The sequence below is a fragment of the Myxine glutinosa genome, chromosome 11, assembly GCF_964187855.1.
Source record: "Myxine glutinosa chromosome 11, kmMyxGlut1.1, whole genome shotgun sequence".
Classification (NCBI taxonomy): Eukaryota; Metazoa; Chordata; class Myxini; order Myxiniformes; family Myxinidae; genus Myxine; species Myxine glutinosa.
The window spans coordinates 35012657-35025834 of record NC_136271.1 but is presented as its reverse complement, the minus strand read 5'-3'; the positions used below and the strand labels follow the sequence as shown (position 1 = coordinate 35025834).

General features: G+C 53.8%; 1 protein-coding gene across 1 annotated transcript in view; it reads left to right on the top strand.

Annotated features, from left to right (window-relative positions):
* Positions 1–11253, top strand: part of LOC137418107 (uncharacterized) — a 51361-nt gene extending 40108 nt beyond the window's left edge. Inside the window, exon 3 of the mRNA XM_078786259.1 lies at positions 8911–11253. Coding sequence (XP_078642385.1) covers positions 8968–11253 — 2286 coding nt within the window. The 5' untranslated portion in view covers positions 8911–8967. The remainder of the gene's footprint in view (positions 1–8910) is intronic.
* The last annotated feature ends 1925 nt before the right edge of the window (positions 11254–13178 follow it).

Genomic DNA, 13178 nt, shown 5'->3' with positions numbered 1-13178 from the left:
TATCATTTTTATCTTTTTTATGATTTAATGGGGTTTGGTTTTGGGGAAATTTTTTATCTCTCACGTATAGCTACTGTATAATAACACTTATAGTCTACTAAAAGTTAACAACATTTTATGTCAACCTTTCCTTGCTAGTAGAGGCATTCTTCAAGGTTGCCCTCTTTCCGACCTCCTCTACTCTCTTGCGATTAAGCCTTTTCTTGTTCGGTTGCATGCACGTCTTCTCGGTTTCCTTCCCCAACCGACGGCGAACACGTTTAAAGTGATTGCTTATGCAGACGACCTTTGTGCAATCATTCACTCGGATGAGGACGTCTTGGCCTTGGTCCAAAGCATTCAAGAATTCAGTTTGGCAAGTTCCGCAAAAGTCAATTGGAAAAAGAGCAGAGCTCTCTATCTTGGTCCGCAAAATGGCGCCACTCCTCCAACTCTACCTGAGCAACTTGAATGGGCATGGGATGGAAATTTTTATCTCGGCATCTTTCTTGGTACTGAAAACTTCATTTTGAAAAACTGGGAATCTCTAATAAATAAACGGAGAGGCGGCTGTTAAAATGGAAGGGCTTACCCTGTCAACTCTCCTATCGGGGCCGAACCCTCGTTATATATATAACCTCACAGTAAAGCGCGGCGTTACGCGCGCTGCTTGTGAGCAAGGAGGAAGCGGACAAGCGGTAACATATAAACGTCTTTATTGTAAGACTACACTGTAACACTGTACTCCTCCGGGCTGGTCGCCCGGGGTATATCATGAGGCCACGCCTACCCCTCGGGCGTGGCCACCGCCCACTTGGTGCGTGGAATGATGTCACCACGCCAGTGGGCTTTTGTGTCCGCCACACGCGCCCCCCCAGAATTCCCGCGCACCTGGAGGGCCAGTTTGCGGGGCAGACGAATGACCCGGCCGAAGCGCCCCCTGGCGATCGGCGGCGTCCGGGGTGCAGGGATGCCAGGTGGGATGCCCCTGGCTGCTCCTGGGATGGGTGCAGGACCGGGGGGCGGCGTGGCGGCGGGGCTGGGCGGTGCCGGGGGTCCGCCCGCAGGAGGGCGGCCCCGACGTGGGGGTCGGGCCACTGGCGGTGGATGGTCCACATCGAGGTGGGCCGGCTTGAGGCGGTCAACCGAAACGCGGTCAGGAGTACCGCCGATGTCCAGGGTGAAGTGCTTCGCCCCGGTCTCCAGCACGCGGAAAGGCCCGTCGTACGGGGGCCGCAGTGGTGTCCGATGGGCATCGTGGCGGACGAAGACGTACTCCGCCGTGCGAAGCTCCGGGGCGACGTGCGTCGGTGGGTGCCCGTGGCATGCCGTTGGCACCGGGGCGAACCTCTGGGCGGTCTCTTGCAGAGCGGAGCGCTGCTGTGCCGCGGACCATGGTGCCGTGGAGTCGGGGAGGAACTCGCCCGGCACCCGCAGCGGTTGCCCGAAGACCAACTCCGCCGCGGATGCGCGCAGGTCCTCCTTGGGCGCCGTCCGGAGGCCCAGCAGGACCCAGGGGAGCCTGTCGACCCAGCCGCCGTCGCGGAGGGTGGCCCGGAGCGCGGCTTTCAATGAGCGGTGAAATCGCTCACACAGGCCGTTAGCCTGGGGGTGGTAGGCCGTGGTTCGGTGCAGCCGGACCCCGAGCCCCTGCGCAACCGCCCCCCAGAGCTCCGAGGTGAACTGGGGGCCGCGGTCGGATGAGATGTCTGAGGGGGCGCCGAACCGGGCGACCCAGGTGGCGATGAAAGCCTGCGCGACATCGGCCGCCGTTGTGGACGCCAACGGCACGGCCTCCGGCCACCGGGTGGTGCGGTCCACCATGGTGAGGACGTGGGTGAAACCCCGCGAGGGGGGCAGAGGTCCCACCAGGTCCACGTGGACGTGGTCAAACCGGCGTTCCGGCACCGTGAACGGGGCCAACGGGGCCTGGGTGTGCCGGTGCACCTTGGCGCGCTGGCACGCGAGGCATGTCCTGGCCCAGCCGCGGACGGCCTTCCGGAGGCCATGCCAGACGAACTTGTCGGCGATCAGCCTTTGGGAGGCCCTCGCGCCCGGGTGGGACAGGCCGTGGATGGCGTCAAACACCTGGCGCTGCCAGCCCGCGGGCACAATGGGGCGGGGACGCCCGAGGGAGACGTCGCACAAGAGGGCCGCGCCCGCGCCGTCGAACGGCACCTCGGTGATGCGGAGGCCCGTGACGGCGGTCCGCAAGGCCTGGACGTCGGGGTCAGCGGCCTGGTCCGCTGCCATCCGGGCATAGTCGATGCCGAGGTGGACTGCGTGGGCGACGGCCCGGGAAAGGCAATCCGCCACCGGGTTGTCCTTCCCCGCGACGTGCTGGATGTCCGTCGTGTACTCGGACACGGCCGAGAGGTGACGCTGCTGCCGGGCCGACCACGGCTCGGTGACCTTGCCCATCGCGAAGATCAGCGGCTTGTGGTCGACGAAGGCAGTGAACGCCCGGCCCTCGAGCAGATGGCGGAAGTGCCTGACCGCCAAGTGAAGTCCGAGCAACTCGCGGTCGAAGGTACTGTAACGGCGTTCGGGCGGGCGAAGCTGCCGGCTAAAGAACGCCAGCGGTTGCCAAGCTCCACGCACCCATTGCTCGTGCACCGCGCCCACCGCGTAGTCCGAGGCATCGGTGGTGAGGGCGATCGGTGCATCGGGCGCCGGGTGCGCGAGCATGGTGGCGTTAGCCAAGGCGAGCTTCGCGCCCGTGAACGCCGTGTCCATCTGCTCGGTCCAGGTAACGTCGCCTTTGCCCGGCTTACCTCGGAGAGCTTCGTGCAGGGGGCGCAGGAGCTGGGCGATACGGGGCAGGAACCGATGGTAAAAGTTCACCATGCCCAGGAACTCCTGCAGCCCTCTGATCGTGCGGGGGCGCGGAAACCCCTTCACCGCCTCCACCTTGGCCGGCAGGGGGACGGCTCCGTGCCTGGTGACACGGTGCCCCAGAAAATCGATTGTGGCGGCGCCGAACCGGCACGTTGCGGGGTTCACAATCAGGCCATGCTGGCCCAGGCGTTCGAAGAGCGTGCGGAGGTGGCGTAGGTGCTCTTCGCGGGACGCGCTGGCGACGAGGATATCGTCCAGGTAGACGTAGACAAAATCCAAGTCGCGCAGGACGCTGTCCATCAGTCGCTGGAACGCCTGAGCCGCATTCTTCAGACCGAAGGGCATGCGCAGGAACTCGAAGAGTCCGAATGGCGTGATGACCGCCGTCTTCGGGACGTCCTCCGGCCTGACGGGGACCTGATGGTAGCCGCGTATGAGGTCCACCTTCGAGAAGAAGGACCTGCCCGCCAAACGGGCGGAAAAGTCCTGAATGTGGGGGACGGGGTAGCGGTCGGGAGTCGTGGCGTCATTGAGACGGCGATAGTCCCCGCACGGTCGCCATCCCCCGCCGGGCTTCGGCACGATGTGCAGCGGCGACGCCCAAGCGCTCTCTGAGCGCCGAACGATGCCGAGTCGCTCCAGGGTAGCGAACTCCGCTTTTGCCACCGCCAGCTTCGTCGGCTCGAGGCGGCGTGCCCGGGCGTAGACCGGTGGCCCGACGGTGGGGATGTGATGGGCCACCCCGTGCTTGACGGCCCCCGCCGAGAAGGTGGGCCGCGTGAGGGCCGGGAAGCCGGCGAGGAGGCGGGTGAATGCGTCCGCTGCCGGAAGCGTACAGACCAACGTGGCCGGAACCGAATCGTTCGGCAAGCCGCTTGGCAAGCCGCTCGTTGAGCTGGGCAACGCACATGCGAGCGAGCTGAACGTCTCGGCCTGGACAAGCCGTCTGCGCTTGACGTCGACCAGGAGCCCATTAGCGCACAGGAAGTCCGCGCCAAGCAGTGCCATGGGCACGTCGGCGGTGACGAACGTCCATCGGAAAACCTGCCCTCCAAACCGCAGAGAGAGGCAGCGTTTTCCGTACGTACGGATGGGCGTCCCGTTCGCGGCAAGCAGCGCGGGGCCCCCACCCGCGGCGTGCTTGTCTGACGTGCCGGCGGGAATGACACTCACCTGTGCTCCCGTGTCGCACAGGTAACGGCGCCCGGAGAAGGTGTCCGTTATGAACAGCAGGCTGCTCGAACGGCCGGCGCTCATCGCCACAATTGAGCGCCGGCCCGGGCGTTTCCCGACCCGTTGAAGGAGCACGGCGGATGACACCGCCGAGCTTCGTGGCCGAACTTGGCGTGGAACCAGCACCAGGTGGTGGAGCTGGAGGAGCGCGGCTGGCTCCGCCAGGCCGGTGGAGTCGACGGGTTTCCCCGCGGTGGCGGTTTTCGCCGCGGCGGTGGGCGGGGCGTGGCGGCGTTCACGAGGTGCGTATCAGCATGCTGCTGAAACTCAGCGTGCTGTAGAAGATGATGCTGTGGAACAGCAGCGTCGAAGGCCGTGACGGCCACGCCAACGCTCGCCCGCGTGTCCGAAGCGGCGAAGTACTTGTCCGCCTCGGCCGCCAATGCTCGGGGTTCCGTTAGCCCGGTCCCGGCCAACGCGAGGCGAACCTGCGCTGGAAGTTGGCGACGGAAAAGCGCCCGGAATAGCGAACCGGGGGCTTCGTCGCCCAACAGTGACAGCATATGGTCCATTCGGACCGACGGGCGCGTCTCACCGAGCTCGGGGAGATCCAGGAGGCGGTCGGCCCGTGCGTCGTCCGTGAGGCTGAACGTGGCTAGGAGTAGCCGCTTGAGTGCCTCGTACTTGTGGCCGTCCGGTGGGTGGCGAAGGACGGACACAACTCGAGCGGCCGTGCCGGGCCCGAGGGAGGCGACGACGTGGCAGTAGCGCGTGTCATCGCCGGTGAGGTGCCGAAGCTGAAATTGGGCTTCGGCCTGGACGAACCAGACTTCGGCCTGAGCCTCCCAAAATTCCGGAAGTTTGACGAAGGCGGCCATGGCGATGGCGTCGCGTGTGGAAGGATCGCTCCGGCAGATCCAACGTCGAGGGTCACCAGTAAAGCGCGGCGTTACGCGCGCTGCTTGTGAGCAAGGAGGAAGCGGACAAGCGGTAACATATAAACGTCTTTATTGTAAGACTACACTGTAACACTGTACTCCTCCGGGCTGGTCGCCCGGGGTATATCATGAGGCCACGCCTACCCCTCGGGCGTGGCCACCGCCCACTTGGTGCGTGGAATGATGTCACCACGCCAGTGGGCTTTTGTGTCCGCCACAACAGCATCAATGCTTTGGCACATTTTTATGGCACTGCAGCCCCCGGATTTTAATCTTAAAAAACTACAATCTATTTTTATTGACTTCTTTTGGGGAGGAAAGCACTGGCTCAGACCTGGTGTGTTAAACCTACCTGTTGCTGAAGAAGGACAGGGCCTGATCACCATTACCAGCAAAGTGATGGCTTTTCGCCTCCTGTCGCCTCGTCGACTGCTGTATACGGACGTTTCGTGGAAGGCCTTGGCTCACTGCCTGCTTCGGCAGGAAGGGAAACTCGGCTACGATCAGGAACTGTTCCTTGTTGACACCAAGAAAGTTGATATTGCATCAGTCCCCCTGTTCTACATTAGTGTGCTGGAGGCATGGCAGGCGGGTACTGTGCGCCGTGATAACTGTAACTACTCCCTTGAAATGTTTTTAAACGAGCAAATCTTTTTAAACCCAATTTTTGAAAAGGTCTGCAGTGATCGTACTTTTATGCAAATTTTTTTGATGTTGGAAGCACCAAGGTAAAAGATTTTAGAACCCCTCCTCCTTACAAGTGGAAACCAGCTTCTGAGGTTGCTGTGGCCACTGGAGTGGTCCATTCGTTCGGTCCATTCGATTCCATTGGTCCATTCGAGTCCATTCGAGTCATTGGGAGGATTCTTTCTGTGATTCTGCGCTTTTTCAAGCAAACCAAGCTAAAATGGGCTCCACAGGTGGAAGCTGGCCCTCTCTTATCCCACCATCCCTTTCCAGAGCTTTTGCCTCATTTTCAAGGTTTCACCTCTTTTCATTTGATGGGAAAATCTTCTGTTTATTGTATGTGTGTTAAAACCCTTGTTCCTGATAGACCCGCAGAACCACAAGCGCATTGGAGGAGAATGCTCCGGACTACTTGTTCCACTTCGATCAACTGGTTTGCCATGCACAAAGTACCCATCGCCAAGCGCTCCAAGCGACTTGCCAAGCATCGCCAAGCATTGCCACCAAAGCTTGCCAAGCTTGCCAAGCATTGCCACCATCACCAAGCAAGCATCGCCAAGCGACTTGAAGTGGCGACTGGCACATTACATTTTACCCTGCAATGTTTGTTTTTTTTACCCTGCAACCGTATATGTTCCGATAACACACAATCATGTCCCTTCTGCGGTGCCACAGAAACCATTTTTCACATTTTTATCAATTGCTCTAGGTTGGCACCCCTTTTTACAGTTTTATCACGTGTTATCCGGGGGCTAGGCCGAGCTTTTACTCATTGTGTTGTTGTGGTTTTTGAAATAAAGGCAACCCCCCTTTTAGTTAGTTGCACCACAACATGTAGCCTCGCTTAGTCAGTTATTCCTTATTAAATGTGAAGTATAGTCTCCTTCCCAGTGTTAGTATGCGTTGAGGCAGGTAAAGTAAGGGTAGGTGCCATTGGAGCTTGGAATGCCATGTGTTGGGCCTAGGACAAGTTGAGGAGGTCCGAGGGAGGAGCCGGAGGGCGTGGCTGGTAAACAGCAAACAGCCAACGGGAGCTAAAGGGGAGTGGTCAATAACGGCGGCCAATGAGAGCTAAAGGGGTGTGGCCAGCAACGGCGGCCAATGAGAACTAAGGGGAGTGACTAATGAGGGGCTATCACGACACGTGACCCCCGGCAGCCAGTGGAGGCCTTTGGAACATTCTGGTGAGACTCTGGGGGCTATAAAACCCGGCCCGGACCCCCCCGAACGCTCTCTCTGCCCCCGTTCTCCCTGGCTCTGGTCTCTCTCTGCCCCCGCTCTCTCTAGCCCAGGACTCTGAACGTACTCTCGTTGATCCTGGACTCTGACGATCTCTGGACTCTGGACGCTCCCTGGATTCGCTCTCTGGCCCGACGATCTCCCTGCCTGGACTCCCTGCACGTGCGCTTTGCCTCGCTGGCTTTGGGACACGCTGCGTGGATTCACATTCGTGCACGACTGAGGCCGACGTCCCTGCCGCGAACATCCTCGAGGGGAAACGCCGAACAGCAGGGCATTTCAATAAGTCATCAAACAGACTCGTATGGCATTAACATGTTTGCGCACGAGCCTTTATTTTTCAATCCACTTTTCCCTGATATCCTGAGGAGTCGCGATTTCTGCCAACATTTTATAGTGGCCAACATTTTAAATGTGTGTCATCTCCGGCATGACTCTGGACATGGATGGAAACCTGCGAACGAGCTGGCGGACCTAACAGGTGTTCGGTCCAGGAGGTTAATCGGGAACATACTAAGAGCGGTGATCCGAAGAGGCCACCAGCTAGGCCTACATTGGACCCAGGACGCAGAGGTTGAGCCCACAGTTCCAAAATTAATTGTCTTTTACCCCAAATGATCTGCCCCCCCATGAGTACAGGGTCACCCCCCTTCCATGCAATGAGCAGCAAGACCATTTATAGGTCTTTTGTGAAACTACTTCTTGGGGACCCACCTCTAGCTGGGGTTACCCGGTGGAAAGGACTCTTGCCTCCCGGTCCCCCCTCTGAGCCTTTGTGGGATACAATGTATGCTGGACTTATATATAAAAGAACAGGTGACCTTCAGTGGCGTTTGGCCCACTGGATTGTTCCTTCCAATGCTGTCATTCGTTTTTTCCCCCCATTTCCGGCTGTTGCCCCTTTTGTCCGGAGAGGGAAGACTTGTTTCATGCCTTCATTAATTGTGAAAGACTTTCTCCTTTGCTTTATTGGTTAAATTTTATTTCCCATAGATTGCGGATTACCTTTTCTTTGAAGGCTTACATCTTTGGGTTTCCTCCCAAAAAGGAAACTACATCTATTGTATTCGGTTTCCTAACCGCTACCGCTAAACTTGCCGTATACCTGTCACGGAAGGCAAAACTCGGCGGTAGACCCATGCAAGAATGCAGTATTATGTTGTTTTTTTTAGTTCTTTGGTGTCAGCCTGGCTCAAACTTGAATTAAACTATACCCAAACTGCAAACGACCTTGCAAATTTTATTGCGACCTGGTGTGTTGAAGGGATTTGTAAAGTCAAAGATAACAAATTAATAATTTCTTTATAATATATTTCGGTTGTTTCATACACTGTTCCATGCTTCTCCTTGCCGGCCTTTTTCTCCCCCTTGTCTTGACCTACTCTTTCTTTCTTCCGTCTCTCCTCATATTTGCAAATGCGAATGTAAATTTGCACATATAAAATTAATTATGCCTAGTTTAGAAATTATGCCTATAGGTAAGCTGATAATCTCTCATATCATAAGAATTGTGCAAATTATGACTAAAGCATGAAATTTCTACCAGTGTTAGTACATGCCATAAGCTTCATTTTCAGATCGGGAGGTAAGGCAGATTTGACCTCTGAGGACCGTGAGAGGTCAATGACCTCAAAATAGCAAAATATTGATGTTTGGCTTCATTCGTTAATGGTAAACATGTTTATGATGTACAAACCATGCATTTGTGTTCCAATAAAAGTGTCTACATATTCCACACAGTGTTGGTAGTTATTTACAGATGTCTAGCATTGACCTCTGAGGACCGTGAGAGGTCAATGACCTCAAAATAGCAAAATATTGATGTTTGGCTTCATTCGTTAATGGTAAACATGTTTATGATGTACAAACCATGCATTTGTGTTCCAATAAAAGTGTCTACATATTCCACACAGTGTTGGTAGTTATTTACAGATGTCTAGCATTGACCTCTGAGGACAGGGAGAGGTCAATTACCTCAACATATCAAATATTGATGCCAATGAATGTAAACTGTGGTGGCTGGTACTAACACAATTGTTGTACTTGTGTGTTGCAGGATTCCCTGCCTGATGATCGAAGCCAAGATACAAGCATCCCAGACCTGATCGTCACTATGGCAAAGCGTCATATCCTCATAGACCCAGCCCAGCCCTCTACGTCCAAGCAATCAAGACCACCCCCAAGAACTAACTGGGAGCTTTGTATTCTTTGCCAAGCAGAGACAGATGAACCTTTGCAGTGCCCACTAAGATCAACCATGAAACCGAGTGGTAATGGCTATGCATCATTGACAGAAGACCTCCTCCAGTTCAAGGGACTTCGGCACATGCCAATGGAACTCAACGTGAACAGACTGGATGATGGCGATGGCGTAGAAGCTACCTTGAGGACACACAGCGCTCAGTGGCACAAGAAATGTCGTTTAAAGTTTAACAAAAAAATGTTTAACCAGCAGAGCAGAGCAGAATCAGCTTCAGGACAGCAATCTAGTACCGGTACTCCAACCGTGCACACACGATCAGCAGCTGCCCACAGGCTTCCACAGTCAACCGAGTCTATCTGTTTCTTCTGCAATAAGCCAGCTGGCACTGCAGACTTGCACGGAGCAGCTACAAAGGAAATTGACAAGAACGTTCGGAGATGTGCCACTGAATTGGGGGACACTGAACTGCTGGCCAAGCTGTCTGCAGGAGACATGATTGCCATCGAGGCAAAATACCATCGCAACTGTCTCCGTGCATTATACAACAAAATCAGACCAGCCGCACTCAAGGACGAGGATGCGGATCGTCTGCATGGCATAGCCTTTGCTGAGCTGGTGGTATTCATGGAGGACATGCATGCAGATGAGGACAATGCGCCTGTATTTAAACTCTCAGACGTGGCTAACCTCTACAAGACGAGACTGGAGCAGCTGGGTGCCACGGTAACCAACAGAATACACACAACCAGACTGAAGGACAGACTTCTTTCTGTGCTTCCTGATCTGAGAGCCCACTTTCAGGGCCGAGACACACTTCTCTTGTTTGAGAAAGATATAGGTCCCGCCCTGAAGAAGGCCTGTGATCATGACAGTGATGCCATGCACCTAGTAAGAGCAGCACATGTAGTACGTAGAGAAATGTTTGAGACCAGGTTCACCTTTGACGATGCGTTCCAAGCTGACTGCCAGAAAGATTCTGTGACACCATCCCTCCTTGCTCTGGTGAACATGATCCTCGATGGGGCGAACATCAAGCACCAGACTCAGTTGGCCAACACAATCACCACAACTGCTGCTCTTACAGTATCGCAGCTACTGGTGTTCAACAGTGTAAAGCATGCACGCAGTGTGGAGTCAACCTCAGTGCGCCACAGCCGCGAGAGAGAAACCCCATTTGCCTGCCAATCACGTGATGGGGATCTGGACCAGTTCTTCTGCCACGAGAACCAGGCAGCCCCACCAGCATTATCAACAGGAGGAAAACTGCGCCTTGGAGTCAAAGCAGATCTACTACACTGCCTGAAATCAGACCAACCCGAAACCACAAGCGCACCTGGGGTTGATGCCACAATCCTTGACGGAGCAGCTATTGTTCAAATGCTCAATCCTGTAACGGCAAAGACCTTTCAAGAGTATGTGAACACAGTCTTTGCACCTTACATCTCCACTCAACTCGAAAAGGTCAACAGACTCGATCTCGTCTGGGATGTATATCTACCTGACAGCCTGAAAGGCACGACCAGACAGAAGAGGGGCAAGGGCGTCAGGAAGAGAGTGGCTCCCTCTACCGTCATGCCTAAGAACTGGAAGGACTTCCTTCGTGTGGATCAAAACAAGACTGAGCTCTTTGGTTTCCTGTCACGAGAGGCCATTCGTCTTCCAAAAGCAGATGGCAAGGAAATGTATGCAACATGTGGAACTGAGGTCCTGTGCTCTCCTGCCGAGTCCGACTTGACCAGCCTCGCCCCATGTTCACACGAGGAGGCGGACACTCGCCTGCTTCTACATGTGGCAGATGCTGTGCAGAAGGGGATCAGGAAGGTGGCCATACGCACTGTGGATACTGATGTTGTGGTACTGGCTGTGGCTTCATTCAACAACATCAATCCTGACGAGCTGTGGATAGCTCTTGGTACTGGATCCAGCTTCCGGTACATAGCTGTTCACCAACTGGCTGCCGCCATGAACCCAAGACAATGTGCTACTCTCCCCATCTTCCATGCCCTCACAGGGTGCGACACTGTGTCTTATTTCGCTGGCAGAGGGAAGAAGACTGCCTGGGAGATTTGGAAAGTGTTCCCACAGGTGACTGATGCCTTTGAAGAACTCTTACGCATGCCAAGTGATGTCAGTGAGCAGTCAATGTCACTGCTGGAGCGCTTCGTTGTGCTGATGTATGTGCTGATGGTGCGTTGACCGCACCAGTGACACCATGAAAGTGAACGATGTTAGGAAACAGCTCTTCGCACACAAGTCTAGGGCTCTAGAAAACATTCCCCCAACGCAGGCAGCACTCCAGCAGCACATCAAGCATGCATCTCTCCAGGGCAACTGCTGGAACCAAACTCTGGTCCTGAATCCAGAGTTACCAATCCCATCTGACTGGGGCTGGACAAAGGAGGCCTCTGGGTGGCAGCCTCTTTGGACGACACTGCCAGAGGCATCAAAATCTTGCCACAAACTGATCCACTGCGGCTGTAAGAAGGGATGTACCGGCCGCTGCAAGTGCACCAAGGCTGCACTCAAGTGCACTGCATTATGTGCATGTTCGGGAGACTGTTAGGTGCAATCAGACACCTTTATATTTATGCGTCTATATCTTACAACACGATTTCATGCAAGCTGTTCTGGACACCACAATAACCTAAATGTGTATTTTAATAAATTTGTTTTCTGAGGTCACTGACCTCATTTAAAGCACTTGTTCAGTCATGGTTGCATCCTGTGATTATGTATAAAGGCTCTCCAGAAGATAAAGGGACCAACACATGGCAACATACCTTTTTAATGATTCCCAAAACAGACAAACTGCACCAGAATCGTGAAAAAATGACAATTTCAATGTAATTGAGGTCATTGACCTCTCACTATCCTCAGAGGTCAAATCTGACTTACCTCCCGATCTTAAAATGAAGCTTATGGTATGTACTGGTAAAAATTTCATGCTTTAGTCATAATTTGCACAATTGTTATGATTATCTGCTGCACTACTAGGTTTTCTCCTTGTGGTTTTTTTTTGGTATTTTCGCCTTTTCTGTTGTTTGGATTGCAGTGCACTGATTGTTTTTTTCCTTTTGGGATTTCTATGACTTTGTTGAATTTCCTTGAAGCGTGCTTTGGTGTTACTCTTGTTTTATACTTTTATAATAAAAAGGGTTTAAAAGTCAAGTCTCTCTCTCTCTCTGTCTCTCTGTCTCTCTCTCTCTCTCTCTCTCTCTGGTGCTGCCGCACGTGTGTAGTCACAGAACGTTCCAGCGCTGCGTTCCTCGTGGTGCGCATCGTGCGGTAGTGCTGCTATTTCTCCCTTTCTCCCGCTCTGTTCTTTATTCCCTTTAATCTACACATTTAATTTATTGCGAGTTTGAGAGTGAGAGAGTGCATTCGATCCAGTGTTGCTTGTTTGCTTCACAGTATCGAGTGTTTCCCCATGCCCGTGGCCATGGCAAACATGGAGGATTTTTCCGGTTTGGAAAAGTTGTCGGAAAAATAGTTTGTCGTGCACACCACCTTCCGAGGTGTCGGTGGAGCAGATCATTTTGTGTGTCGGTAAATGTATCGGTATACACAATGTAATTGCTACATTGAGGATGAATCAGCGCGTCGTCATCTTCGTCTCGAAAGAAGAAATGGTGATGCAGCTCGTCAAGACCGGTTTAACTGTCAAGCCAGATATGTTCGTGTTTGTTTCACCGTTGATGCACCTTCAGTGAAGGTAATCGTTTCTAATGTCCCACCCTTCATCCAACGCGAGCAGATTAAGACTGCTTTGGAGCAGTATGGTAACGTCGTGTCCAAAATAACTTTCATTCCTGTTCGATTTAAGGATCAGCAGGTAAAAACATGTCTTGTCCGTCCAGCATCAATAATTTGTTATTTTAAAGCCGGGCATTCGCAATTTGGAAGTGATGTTGAAAATTAAACATGATGACTATACATACCGGGTGTTTGCTATGTCACAGACCTTGGTATGTTTTAAATGTGGTCAACACGGACATGTTAAAAACGAATGTCCCAGTCACGTGTCCGAACAGCCAATGGGGGAGTCTGAAAAGGAAAGCGAACTTGTGCCAGGTAAAACTGTTACAGGTAACTCTGTTAGTCTAACAGGTAACTCTGTTACT